Raw genomic sequence first — 14690 nt, forward strand, 5'->3', positions numbered from 1 at the left:
CCTCACATCTCGTCAGTGTGACGCTGATCTTTTCTCGTTCTCGGTGAAAGACCACAGCAGGAATCACACACCAACACAGACAACAACCCATAACCCACAACCCTCAAGGAGAAGGAAAAAATAGGAGGAGAAACATTTTGAATTAGGCAGAGAACTGAAATGAGGGAGCCATAATTATGAACATTAAGGATTTGGCCCCTCTATGAATACTATACATATGCTATAATCACAATTTCAAGATTTCAAATCGTCTTTATTGCTTCAAACGTTCTCTTTGGAGATTTCAATTTGCATGAGATTACGTTTTGTTAAAAATGTAAACTCCTACAGGGCCTTCTCATTTGCTGCTAATAGAACAGGTAATAAAGGGAGTGTGCTTGACTGGATAATGAGCTTTTGCAGCTTCTATTTTTAAATTCAGTCCAGAACTTCATTAGGAGCCTCCTAATGAGGAAAATGTATGTTTCAAGGATTATTTCAGACCATTTTACTCACTTTATTAACCTGCATGATCAGATTGCTAACAGTACTTACAAAATAAATTGCCTCAAAATTTGAGGAAAATGGGACATAGACAGATTGTTTTGCACGGAATGAATGGTATAACTTAATACTTGTGCCGCTTTTGTTTTGTCCCACTCCTTGGTGCATTATCTCTCTCGAAATAGTTCTGCACTGCAGTTGGTACAAAAACTGGTATCATAATCCTGCACACAAACGCTTGATAAGGTCATAGGGTCTCGAACACTCTATGACCTCAACAACAAAGCCAGAAAAACCATGGAGAACTATCAGGGTTTGGAGACAGTTCTAAACTAAAGAGAGATGTTATTGATGACCGTATTTCAGAGAGAAAAGAGGCCTTCGATGATGAAAGTGGTGGAAACATGTGGTGAGACAAACAAGACAGACTGCACAAGTGGTCGCTAAGAGTTTAGGTCAAAATGGGTTGAATGACAAGTGTAAACTTTATTCTACGCATGGTTTCATCTGTTTTTGCATCAATGCACACACTTTAATATAAGCGTGAAATGTTTCTAAAGACCACTGCCTCAGTCATTATGATGAAGTACCAGCCGTGTTCCCACTGTGTCATTTTAAATTGATTTGATGTTTCTTTACACTAATAATTAAGTGGATAACGACATTTACTGTGACTTTGGTACTGTCAAAACTCTTTTGTTTGGTGGAAAATATTTGCGAAACATAGTTTAAACCCCAAAAAGAAGAGCTATAGGAAAAATGTAACATGGTATAACAGACACAACACAAAGCCTTTACATTATAACATCATTTATACACAGGCAGCATATGAGTTATGTTTTAAAATCACCTGAACATTGGCCCTCACTGTTACAATTCTGATCCTTTGCAGGCAAGTGTAATATTAATAATTATATAATGCTTAATGTCATTGTTATTTAATCCTGCCTTTGCGGAGATTGCTCTTACCTTGCTATCTGTATATGACTATACATCCCCTCGTACTTGCACGTGTTTCTTTTGAACATGTGTCTCAGAGTGTCTTTACATTTGTCTTGAAAGACCAAATGATTGGCAATTCTCAACATTTAGGGTTTTTTTTTATATAACGTTTAAAATATACCTGACTCTGGACATTTTAGCCTTTTTCCCATTACTTTGACTTGTATATTTCACATTCTAGTTGAGAGGATTATTGAGAAGCTCTTAAATATAATATGAAAGACAAGTTTGTAAGTGCAAATAATTGAGCTGTAGAGGTGCTGGTAGTCTTGCTGGTTCCCCCTGTTTACACTCCTAATGCCATATTTGGGGAGGGGTAATGATCTTTATAACTAGCTCTTAGCAGACAGTGAAAAATCATATTTTCCAAAATGAATGAATGGTTTTTTTCCTTAAGATTAGCAACTATTGTCATATAAGCCAATACAACAGAAATGAAACATGACTGAGACCCAAACATGACTGACACTGAGAACAGCAAAACGCAGAATTCATTAGGACACAATCCTCCAGTATAACAAACATGTTAAACACAGTGCAGACAAATGTCTCTTAGAGTTCACTTAGCAGGTCTGGAGACGAGAATGCTGTGAATCTGCCCTTTAATGGTTCTGTGACAGAAATGAAAATGAACAGGCTCCTCTCACAGTGACATGTCCATTTAATGTCTTATTTCACTTAATGGTTTCCATGGCAGCACAGTCTGGTTTGTTTCTGATTGAGAACCCCAGATCCACTTTAAGATTCTATTGATTTCTTCAGTTTTTTTGGAAAACACATTACCCTCAAAACTCACGTCATCGTTACAAATGATAACTCCAGGTCCTCTTTCTCAGGAGTTGGTATTTCTAATCAACCGTTTCATATGAATACTCTCAGGACACAGTCCCCATTCATCTTCCTGCTCATCCTTCCTGAAGCACAGCCAATTTATTACGGCTGTGGTCTGTGGGGCTTCTTTGTTTGCTGAGGCCTAGCGTATAATGTCTATCTGTGATGGATTGACATGAAACCTAAACAACAAGGATCCTCAACTCTTCCTGTGTGTTTGCCATTGATAAACACGTCATACCAAAGTATTGTGACATGATGAAAATAACTTACCATTGAGTTTGAAGTCAAGCGCTCTGCCTCTTCTCCGCTGGTTAAATGTAACAAAGTGTTAGAAGATGATCACAAATTGGTAGCAATTCATTTCTATATTCAGCTGGACTTGAGTCTGAAGGCTCTAAAGAAGCCTATACGAAACTCCATGCAGTTAATAAATGATAAAAGAAGGTAAGGCTTTCCAATAAAAATGAACATCATCCATTTTAACTATACAATCATACCAGGACACTGTTATTTTGATTTGTCATTGTATTTGAACCAGCAAATATCTGAAAGGAAGTGCTGTGTGAAAAACTGTAGAAATGTGGAGCTGATATCCTGCTGCAGGTAAAGGTATAACATTTTTTAACTGTATGTCTCATGCTTTCAACAACTGTGAAATCACATCAGTGTTTCTATTTACTTTTTTTTTTTAGCAACCTCTTTTCGCTGTGTTTTTTCTGAATGTGTGCACGCTTTGATATCCAGGCACAATCAGTGAGCAGGCAATGCTGGGTGTATGTATGTACTGTACATGCCAAATTCACTGTATTCTCTCTGAGATGTCTGGTACAGCTCTAAGTTCTGTTTGACCTTTGCCCATTAATTTGTTTGCCTTTTATGCAACCCAACATCCCATAACCCACAATTGCTCGTTGTGCAATCTCAGGAAACTTTACAACCCTCCATTGTAAAGTTGGATTATTATAGATAATATAAATATATATAGTTATGTCATAGATACTGTATATTATACATTTTAAGGGAGAATAATTTATACAAAACTAAAAATGTTTAACATTTGAAGTGAATATGAGAAACAGAGTAAATGTATAGAATGCTTTCATATTAGCAGAAGGATTTGTTGATTTGTAGAAGGAAACAGCTCAGTCTTCATTGGTATATACCTAAAATTGCTTTTTCGTAGCATGAATATTCGAGACTATTTTAATCTTTGCTTAGCACACAAAAAGAAGCAAGCTCTTTTATTCTCCTTTCAAAATATTCTCCATTGCAGAGACAGCCATCTGCTAAATGCCAACATGTATAGAGGTCAGACAGGGACTGTGCAATCCTACTTCCTTCTTTCCCCTCCCTCATTTGGGCTGGCAATGCAATCAGTAATCCACTCACCCCCGAGATGACCTGCATTGCAATGAAGCTCCGTGGAATGCCAGCGGCATTGAAAGGCTCAGTCTTGGGTGTTAGAGATATGCTTCGGGTCGGTACATCCAAAAAGTTCAGTCTTACAGCAACTATTGTTGCTGACAGAGTGGTGGCGGGGGAGAACATCTAATGCATTGCATCACATAATATTGAAGCTATTGTTGGAGTATATTGCTGTATCTCTTCAAGCTTTGTGGTGGAAATGAAAGGACAGGGTAGGATTCAATTTAATATGGTGGGAATCCCATCGTGGGAAAGAATATCCAAACAGTGATGGAGTTGCAGAAGTCCCGCTACACCTGTTGCACCACAGCAACCCCCTGTACATGATAATATTGCCTTATTTGCAGCTATTTGCCTGTGATGGATCAGAAGTGTGACAGTGAGGGCACATGTTCAGGTGATTCTATAACATAACTCCTCATATGCTGCCTGTGCTTCATAAATAAGTTATGTTATAATGTGAAGCCTTTGTGCTGTGTCTGTTATAATATCTTACGCTTTTTGGGGTTAGCTTCTCTTAGCTTAGATTATATTCAGCTTCCTCGGGTGTTTAAGAAAAACTAAATCCAGATATGCTTTTGAATGGAAGTCAGTTTGCAAGGAGGAAATACATTAAAGCTATATCTCTGACAAAGCGTAAGGAAATAGGATCTGAAAAAATAGAAAAAAGCCTGAGATGAATGAGACTGTGTCCCTCCCCAAGGCATGCATACAGACACAAATGTATTATTTCATCATGTAACTATTGCTGAAAAACACTCAAAAGATTGGCTGTGCCAGAATTAATACATGTGCTATCTACTGCAAACGTTTATGAAACAGTCTGGTTCGGAACATTTGGCTGTGGGAGAAGTGGAGAGGAATAGTTCCTTAAGGAAACAAAAGTAAGTTCTATGAGATGTACCTCGAGTTTTCAGGTATATAAGTTATTTTTTCTTGTATTGTACAAAATGCATCAAATGCATGAATGCATACATTCCTGTGTTTTCCCTTATAAACACAATTATAAAAGTTGTCTTTATATTTACTTTCAGATTGATGGACACCACAACATTATCTAGCAAAAGTAATTTCACTTCAGTCACTTGAGAAACAGGAATCTAGAAGAAACAACCTCAACATCTTTTATGTACATGAAGTCATGTGACTGAAGCGATAGCATGGCAGGATATTGTTTTTAGTGTTGGCTGGGGCATGTGGGAAAAAAGAAGAGAATTAAGCCCTTACAAATAGGCTTTGTTTGATTCCCTGCTCTCTATAAAAGGCATAATTAAATAGATTGAATGACAAAAGAACATTGAGTATTCAATGTCGTGTCCTACATAGTTTGTTATGTCACTTTATTTGTGCTTCACATTAAAAACAGGACAACATTTGGTTCATTCACTCATTACTTATATGATGAAAGTGGAGTTTACTTTTAATAGATGCTGAATAACCAAATTCAACCACATAACTGCACTTGCACAGAGAAACCAACTCAAATGAAATGAATACACCATAATTACTAATGACTGTAATTTTTTAGAGCCATTTATTCATGAGCTTTGTGTCTACTGGAAAGGCTCTGAGGTGTTCTTGGCCAGGGTTATTTCTATAACATAAGTGAATATTAATGCTTAAATCTGCCCATTGATATGGATCCACTCTAAAGTATTAAGGTCTCTATCTTAGTTACATATTCACCCTTAACACTATTTTCATACACATAGGGCAAACACACAGAAAAACCAACAAACAGAACCTCCTTTGTGGCGTTAAAAGTAAATAATTCAAATCAAATGTTCTATCTTCCATCAATTATGTTAAGCGAGCATGGCTATTTTATTGTTCTTCTGTGAGTATTTATAATCAAATTTCTGCTTCTGAGTATCAATGCATGTTGTTTTAGTAATCACTAGAAAGGGAGCTCTGATTCCAGTGTGCAGGCTCTTATTTATTGATTTCTTATTCAACAATCAACACATTTAACAAAATCACTCTTCCACCCTTCAGATCGGATAGCTGCGATTGGTCTTCTAGATGTGCTGGTTGACATTAGCCAAGATGCTTCTTATTCGTTTTGTCTGTTCTCCCAATTTTGTCGCAAATTTCCCTATTTGGCACTTCCATTTTATAACTGAATGCTTCATTTAACAAAACGTTTAGAATGAACTATACCATGAAATCAGCTAAACACTCAGTTGCTATACTGAGTCACTAACTGTAAAGATGAAATATGTATGAATTAAAGAGATGAATCCCTTGTGTGCATGCATGTGTTTTACACTGAAGGCCATGTTTCTCTTTGCTTAAATCTGTCACCTTGAGTAAATTAAAGATGAAATACTTTAATCATCCCTTAGAGGTTACTGAGAGTGTGTATTGTATTTGTCATTGTGCCTGTAGTGCACATTTGGTTTTGCCTTAAGATACATAGAATAAAACAAACCTTGGCTGGATGACGTCTTTTGCAGAGCCTCTGCTGTAAGAAATATGTAAACCCCACAGCATTCATGAAAAGCTCTAGCTAAGCTTGTTATTTTCATCATGTGGAATAGTCGGTAGTGTGTCTGATATTGGTATTCACAACATATATATACTGTATAACCCTCTGAATGTACAGTAACACCAGCATCTCTAATGTGGACACATACGTTGATTACTCCAATGGAGGACAAACTTAGAGACAGCTTTTAATAGTTTATTATATAAAGGTCAGTATTCATTAAAAACAAATGTTCCTTTCAATAGTATTTATCAGTGCATATATACAGAATACCATACACGGAGGTCAACATGTAAACAGTGTTTTCTAAAAACATTTTCCAGAGTAAACACAGAAAGAAAGACCAACGTTAAGAATAAAAACATTTTGTATCAAATGTGCATTGGTAATAAGTGACCTGTGGAAACACGCTACTATTTCTTGTGTATGAGATTACCCACTCTCTGAAAGAACTTCTCCAGTTTATTTTCATTGTGCCCTCGTGCAGCCCTGGTGATGTTGTGTTCAATAGATGCTTCACCTTTGGGAAGGGCTTTGGCTTTTTCCTTAGCGCTTCCAAATCCCTGTGCAGTGCGCGTGGAGTGTTTCTTTTCAGATGAGTACAAAGGCTCAAATCTGCTGTAAAGACGATTCTCTGGGCCTCTGTCTTTGCTCAAGCTTCCTGAATCAAGGCCGGGTTTCAGCTGTTTCTCAAAAATGCTTGGTTTCTTGTGTGTGCTTGGTTGAGTGAGGGAAACTTGCAGTGGATTTTGATGCTCCTCAGTTCTGAATCGAGGTTTCGAAGGTTGATTAGTGTTGTCGTCTATTTGCGTCCTATGGCGCTCCGAATAGGAGCTGATAGAGTTGGTTGTGCTTTGGGGAAGTTTTCCTCCTCCACGTGATATCTTCTCCTCGTCTTCAGCCGTTATGGTGTCTGTGCTGCCGCTTGAATACAGACTCTGTGTTTCTAACCTTCCTATTGAATCTTCTCTTTTATGTTGTATGTTCAGTACGGATTTTATTGTATTGGAATCTTTCTTTAGAAGTTGCTGGGTACCCATGCTGTTGGATTTTGCAGTTAAATCCTTGCTATTCACTTCCAGGGCTGCTGCTGACAGAGTCCTTGATGGGGGCTCCTGCCAAGTGGCACTTCCAGGGTTGTTTCTGCCGGTGATACTCTTGACATCATAATGAGAAGCAGATCTTTGATCTTCTTTCAGATTTGATCCATATCCTCCACTCGGTGCATTGATCCCTGCAGAGCTTCTATTAACTTGCATCCTTGTGTAAGCTCCATACATGTGACCTGAGGTTTCATGCGTGTACTCAGTGTTTGATCTCGGATCTGCCAGACTATGCCTTTTGTTCCAACTGTCTGTCATGGTGTCTGGGTTTCTGATCATGTGACCCCCCTTAGCTCTGCCTAAGCTAGCGTATACAGAGTGGTAAGAGGTTCTACCTGGACTGTAGATTGCATCATTTCGATTGTCATCCAAAGTCTGTAAACTTTGCCTCTTTAACATGAAATCTTCATTACTTATTCTATTTTCAGGTGCAGCTGTTTGATTCCATTGCATCGATGAGTAGTGCATAGGACTGTTTGCTGCTGTTGAGTTAACACCAATGGAGTTGTTAATGCGTCTGTCTGGCTCTATATGCTCTGGTATGGATGACCTGAAAGCAAGGGAAGATCTCATCCTTCCCTGCATGAAGGAGTTAGCTTTGTCCTGGTGCTCAAACTGGTCTAAATAGTCACAAGAATCTCCGAATGGGTCTTCAGGGTTTTTGAGGTAAGATTCAATCCTCCATGTGCGCATGAACGACTTGGATGTATTCTCCAGTGTTGGCATGTTCTGCTGCAAGGATAGAATCTGTTTGTCGTTACCACTGTAAGACTTACGCATATTTGGACCTCTCTGCATATGTGGTGCTTGTAAGTAATTGTCCATTGGGTATTGGTTTGTTCCATTTCCTGTTTCTCTAGAGATATTCCAGTTGCTCGTTCTGGGCATGATGTTCTGCGTTATGTATCCATCATATCCATCTTGTATCTCACCAGCATAGCTGTGCCTTTTTAAGTAGTTCACTGACTCTGTAGGCTGAAATTGGGGCCTCTGGGCCTGAAATATCATCCCATTCTCATTAAAGGGCCGGAGTTTGTTTGTTTCCTCTTCAATGAGCCTCTTTTCAAGGTCTCTTGCTCCTTGTTTCCTCTCACAGGTCTTCCGATAGACCTTGTCCAGCGAATGCCTCAAGTGGTCCCTCCGCTCAATTTTAGGAATGGAATGAGATTTTGGCAAAATATTCCTTCCATTCTCCCCGTTGCCTTGGTACAAAGCCTCTGGTGGGCAGAGTTCAGATGGCACAGTTGAGCGGGCGTAGAGTGTTCGAAACTCCTCGTCGTAGGACTTTGCCAGGTAGCCTGTGATAACCTGCACCATGCTCAGATTCATCTTCTCAAATGACCATGTGAAGCTGCAACAAACACCAAAAAAACATAATTGTGTTTTACTCTAATAACAGATCAAGTGGCACACCTAGGTTTTATATTGCAGGAATTACTTTATTATCAATACGAGGCAAAGAATTATAGAGACAAAGCAAATGTGTGTGTTTTCTCTCCTGGTCTGTTAATGATTCTTTGTAGAGAGCTGTTTGGTGTTGAAACATTTTCTAGAAAGTTTCTTCAAAAGGGGTCAATAAGAAATGATGACAGCAATTCAAAGTGTCAGTAAATGTAGTGCTTCACTTTATGAATGCATTTAGTATATGCCTCAATAGTCACAACCAATGTAGTTTTATTTACCTGTATGAGCCATAAATCACCTTCTGGCAGTCGACTAAAAGAAACTTCTGCTCCATTGCCCCATGAAATTTAGCTCCTGATCGACAGAGGTAATCTTGGCCTTTCACAGTGCGGACCCTCATGTTCTGAGAGCAGTGAAAAGATGTGAAAAATCATTGTTGTTGAATTAATCTTAAAGCAAAAAGTAAAAGTTATATCAATCATCAAATATCTGAGAAAACAGACAGTCACTGTGCAGATACATATAAAGGTTGTAAACATGTTGCATTGGCGGAGTCCTACATTAACGGTTGTTACCGGCATGTGAAATACACTAAAAAGGATCTATATGGGTGTGTTTGAATCTTTAGAATTTTTTGAACAGAAAAACAATTATAACTCCACCAAAGACAACTGGCGAAACCAACAGTGAAGTACAAAGTGGCTAGTACAATAGGCTCAAATCAACATTGACAACTTTGTATGCATGTCAAAATAGTGTCATAGGCAAAATGCAAGTGTACAAAAAATGCCAGGTTACTCATTAAATGCAAACATTTAGAGAGTTGTGTATTTGTGTGAGTGTTGTTATACAGACTGTTGACCTTAAAATAGATAACCACCAAGTGTTCGCTTCTTGTGAGTTTCTAATTACTGGTCATATTAACATCCAATAAAGTTAGAAAATAATTAAGAAAAAATCTAAAACATATTTTAAATCAAATATACTTACTCGGAGTTGTTGAATTTTGACATCTTGATTTTCAGCCATTCTGAGGAAGCTTTTTAAATGTGAGTCATCCAAAATCACATAAACCGGGACTCCTCGTATCGAGGCATCGACAACTTCTTTGAATATATCTACATCTGTGAACTTGTCCATCACAATGGCAACGACCTGCAAGCACAAAGTGAATACATCTGATCAGTTCAATGGGGCAAAGACCACCTTGCACCTGTAAAACCTGGAATCACCGAGTTGAATTTAATTTATCATTACACATTGATTGCACAATGTAAAGGTTGTGTAATAGTGACAACATTTTTGTTTTGAGTGGCTCACTGCACGCTGCCTTTCACTATGCAATTCTGTCTGCTTTCAATATTTAATCTTGCTCCTACAAAGTCAACAACAAAAAATGACAGCTGAGCTCTTACCTTTCAAAATAAAAGACCTATACATATACAATGCATCATTGCTTTCCAGAAGCATTTTGCGAAAAAGCAACTCAACAAAATAGCTTAAAACTCATCAAAACCGATTATAGTCGCCATACCGATGTAGCATGTCTGTTGGAAGAAACAAAGTAACGCTAAGGTCGAAACTCCCCCCAGCAAAGGAGCCCATATATGGAGGAGGCAAAGAGGAGGAAGGAAGAGTAATGCAAATGTTTTATACTAAACTTGATCAGTACCTACTGTAAGTGTAGATTAACTACCTCCCAAATAAACAGCAGGACGTCGGATATGAAAACAAAGGCTTCTTTATGTAGAGAAATCAGTAGCGACCATTACACGTTCAGCAAACACCACAAAACATATAATGAACAGCTCCATGTATTTACTAGTCATTTTTCGTATACGCGGCACTACTCATCCTTAGGAAAACGCGCGTAACTCTTGTTTAGTTTTAGCCGCTAAGCATTCTGGTAGTTCAGTTTCTTAACCCTTTGTTAGGCAATAGAACAGAAAACATACCTCAAATCAATATCAATCAGATAGAATACAACAAAATATAATTATTTCTAACTCTCCTTTTAACTGTAAATAGTAATACAACCTTTAGCAGCTTTCTATGCATTAAATCAATAAACAGATTAAATCATTAATCTTATAACTGTAAGCTATTAAGTTACAACAGTAAGTGACCAAACCTGCCTACTTGTTTACAGTTAGCCAGGCCTGTCTTTACAATACGACAGCAGGGTTTTCTAATTCTATGGGATTTTTACTGTTGTTTCTTGCTTTGGACAGTAGTCTAATTTTAGCCAGTCTGCTAGCAGTAGCAGTAGCCTTGATGCTAACGATGCTGTAACAAGAAGATCGATCTTCTTGTTCATGTGCAAATCAATAGACAGAAAAAAACATAAAAACAACAACAAATCCATTTGTGTCACTCGAACATATATGTGAATATATACCCAATTCAAGATAGTTTTGTCTTAATTAACTGCAATAAAATGTCATGTTAGTGCAGTTTGAACATATTAAATGTTATGCATCAGAAAACATCATAATGTGTTTCCGTAATGAGCTCTCTAATTAATGCTGTTGGGAGTTTTCGCTTATTTAATGTCCTGTTTATGTCACTCAAGGTGAAGCATGAGAGGTGTTTGTAAATGTTAATCATGTATAAATATTTTCATCCCTCGAAAAGAGACAAGACATTTCTGCTGTTGTGTCCCATGACATTTCTCTCCTCATTTAATCTAGATTACTTAACACAACAATGACTGTAATTATGCGGGAGAGAAAAAATAACTCAATTAGGGTTTTCTGAGCTGAATTTCGTTGTCTCCGGACTTTCCTTTCAGTCTTTGCCTTAGAAGTTGGTTTAATTAAGAGTCAGTGTACTAACAAATTGTAGAGATGCAGCAGAATACTAATGGTCTACCAACCACAATGTTTTGCAACAAAACTAGTTAATGATTCATCATGACACAATTTGGATAGGTGAGGCATTAACTGTGTAATGGATATGACTATAATCTAGTGCTAGCACTGTACACAGTTCCCACACTTTCTTCTCATTATGAGAAGCTGCAAAACCAGATTTTGCCCCTGACAACCTCAGCAGACACTCCTTACAGTCGAAATTAAGGGCAACAATGCTTTGTGGTAGTGCCCTGAGGGAGAAAGGCTCTTACGACATAATCTAGAAGAACATATTACTGCTCCAATGTAGCTTTATAGCAAAACCACAGGGGTGTGTATTACTGTATTTGATTACCTGTCTTGCATCCTGAATCTGCTTCCGGATCACCTCTTTGATGGAGGGGTTGTTTAGTCTGGGTGGATGGAAGAGCAGATCTATATTTGTCTGTAGTATTTCATGCATGACATCTGGCCAACCCATCTCCAATTCAGGGGTTTCCACATCCGAGTGAAGTGGCCAGTACGTCCCTGAGGATGATTGGTTGTCAGGTGGCCCATCAATTTCCTCTGGGTTGTTTGGAGGTGGGAGCTGTTGTGCATTTTCAGTGATGAAGAGAAGTTCCTCGTCTGAGAGAAAACTGCCAATACGCTCTCCCTTGAGAAACTCTTGGTAACTTTCTCGGCCGGCATTAACCAGTCGATCAATCGCCATGCGATATGACTCCTTATAGTGGGGTTGGATGTAATCCTCTGATTTCAACTCTCCCCTCAAGGACGACAGCCTTGAAAGCTCCGGAGACTCCATCGCTCCAGATTGTTTCATTAGGACCTGTCATGGATAATAAGGGAATCAATTACATGTTGTAAGAGAAACAAGGAGCATTATAAAGAGAGATTGGCTCTTGGTTAGAGCAATGATGCAAAGTAATGCAATACATGGAAAGATTGTATTGTTGACCACAGTGTAAATATCACACTATGACTATGAAAGTAAATTACCTTGCTTGTATTTTGCATGTAATGTACGAACTAATGAAATGCATTAGTGATAACTTACAATAAGGTAAACACATTCAAACAAACCAGATCTAAGAGATGACAAATGGTAACTAGGTAACACTTGACCACACACATAATGAGAGTGTACATGGGAACAGAACAAAGAGATACTCTAAATGCAACCAGTATCTAGGTAAGATGTCTCTGCAATCTAAAAAAAACCCCATTTACTAAGTTGTTCAGTTAATGACTAGCTATTTGATTAGTACTTTGCTTGTTTCTGGATATCTTCACATGATCTTTTGTACCTTATATGTAAAGGTTACAATGTTTGTTTACATTGTGATTGTGTTTAGTACAGTAATAAGTTAAAAGGCTCAAAATGTTGAGAAATGCAAACTCCATATTTCCATCCTCAACACATTTTCAACAGTTATATGCAACACATTTCACGCCCCGTATTTCCTTTGATTAACAAAAAAAAACAGTTTGACTTCAACAAGCCACATCATGAAAACTCACCCATCATTATCAGACACAAAACCTGTTCACATTCAGGTATAAAGGATGACTAACTGGTTGATGCTGCACTAGTCAGGATCAGAGGTTAAATAAAACCAGTAAAATAAAACATCTTGATCTTCATATTCTGCAATAGTATTTAGGGAAGTCAGTGACACATAAACTAGACTTAGTTTTTATCTGACAAAGTCAATTAGTACAAATAACTTCAATCACCAAAAGAAATACAATGGAGCTTGTAAATCTGTCATTGAACATTTGTTTTAAAAAAAACCTTCTTTTAAACTATTTACCGTAAAGATTTAATTTCACTATTTTCATTTAAAACACAATACATGTTATGATATTTGACACTATGAATCCAAACTACGTCCAATTATCCGTTGCAGTGAGACAGAAATAGCTGACATTTTAAAGATTTGAGCATTTCTGATACATCTGAATGCCAAAAGGGCAGAGAAAAAAAAGATACAATGGTGATGTAATACCCGCTTTATGGCTGAGTTTTCATTCATTTTTCTTGCACCTGAGTTTCACTACCAGTATTATACCTACTCTTAACCCTTACAATCTCTTTTTTATAGGTGTTGGCACTTGTATAAACCCTGTTGCTTGCGTTTCTATAATAAAATATTGACATATTCAACTAAGCTTTGCATGTCAAAGATCTTTCAAAGTCAGCATTAACTCCGCTGTTACTTATTTAAATAGATATGCCAAACTAAGAGAAACACTTAGCAGCTGTTTTTGTAGCATGTTTAATCATAACCTTCACCGCATATCACAACCTTGTACCAAGCCTATTTACTACTATTTACATTTTATCACACTGTTCGGAATATTCATTTAAAAACTGAGGTAATTCATATTCCTAAACAGCTGCTGCTTTTCGTTGTACTCTTACGTTCAACAAGGAGAACTTACATCTGGATTGTGAACTTTGAAAAAATCCTCTTGACTGCTCCAAGGATATCCCTCTTAGATTAATGTATGTTCAGCTTATGTTCAATATTTGGAGAAACTGGCCGCTGGAGAGAAACAAAGACAAGTCGGTGTCTCAACATGACCAGCAGTCTGCAGATGGAGGGTGTGGATTCTAGTTTTGACATGCAAAATGGTCTGGCTCGAAACCTGCTCTCAGACAGTCATAAACCTGTTTGAGGCATTTAGCCACTCCCCTCTCTATCTAGGGACAAAGTGCACACAGACGAATATCAAGATAATGATAGACATAAAGAGGCTTTGATGAATACGTCATTGTTAGTGACCCCATCAACGTTTGGTGGGGACACAGCTGTATATGCATGAGAAAGCAAACAATCACTTTTCATGTCCTTGTAAATGTTTAAAGGAACCGGACATTGAGCATTAAGCTTACTGTAGATAAACTGACTTTATTGATTTTCTTTAATTTGTAGATTTTTGCTTAAAGTAGGGCTGCTTAAAAATATATGAAACAACAAATAAATGGTATAAGGCATTCTTCAACCTGTTTGGTCTGTTTTGAAAAAGTGGTTCATTAAATCTGCAATCTTCCAGGGAAACGCTGCAAGCACTGATGTCATTTAAACGGTGCAA

At 37.7% G+C, this 14690-nt stretch overlaps 1 protein-coding gene across 1 annotated transcript; it reads right to left on the reverse strand.

Annotated features, from left to right (window-relative positions):
• Positions 1-6413: 6413 nt before the first annotated feature.
• Positions 6414-14215, reverse strand: fam83b (family with sequence similarity 83 member B). Its single transcript, XM_063874388.1, has 5 exons — positions 14037-14215; positions 11947-12420; positions 9730-9894; positions 9018-9142; positions 6414-8686 (listed from the first exon to the last, which is right to left on the reverse strand). The coding sequence occupies exons 2-5, from the start codon at positions 12412-12414 to the stop codon at positions 6646-6648; spliced, it is 2799 nt and encodes a 932-aa protein (XP_063730458.1). The 5' UTR covers positions 12415-12420; positions 14037-14215; the 3' UTR covers positions 6414-6645.
• Between the last annotated feature and the right edge of the window lie 475 nt (positions 14216-14690).

The sequence above is a fragment of the Eleginops maclovinus genome, chromosome 22 (assembly GCF_036324505.1).
Source record: "Eleginops maclovinus isolate JMC-PN-2008 ecotype Puerto Natales chromosome 22, JC_Emac_rtc_rv5, whole genome shotgun sequence".
In the NCBI taxonomy this organism is placed as follows: Eukaryota; Metazoa; Chordata; class Actinopteri; order Perciformes; family Eleginopidae; genus Eleginops; species Eleginops maclovinus.

Bases quoted from the DNA above. Each gene is read 5' to 3' on its own strand.
- fam83b (XM_063874388.1), bottom strand. From the start codon at position 12,414: ATGAAACAATCTGGAGCGATGGAGTCTCCGGAGCTTTCAAGGCTGTCG. The intron at 9,143-9,729 runs GTAAGTATATTT...CACTGCTCTCAG, and splicing joins TCAAAATTCAACAACTCCGA to AACATGAGGGTCCGCACTGT. The intron at 8,687-9,017 runs GTAAATAAAACT...TGTTTGTTGCAG, and splicing joins GTGATTTATGGCTCATACAG to CTTCACATGGTCATTTGAGA.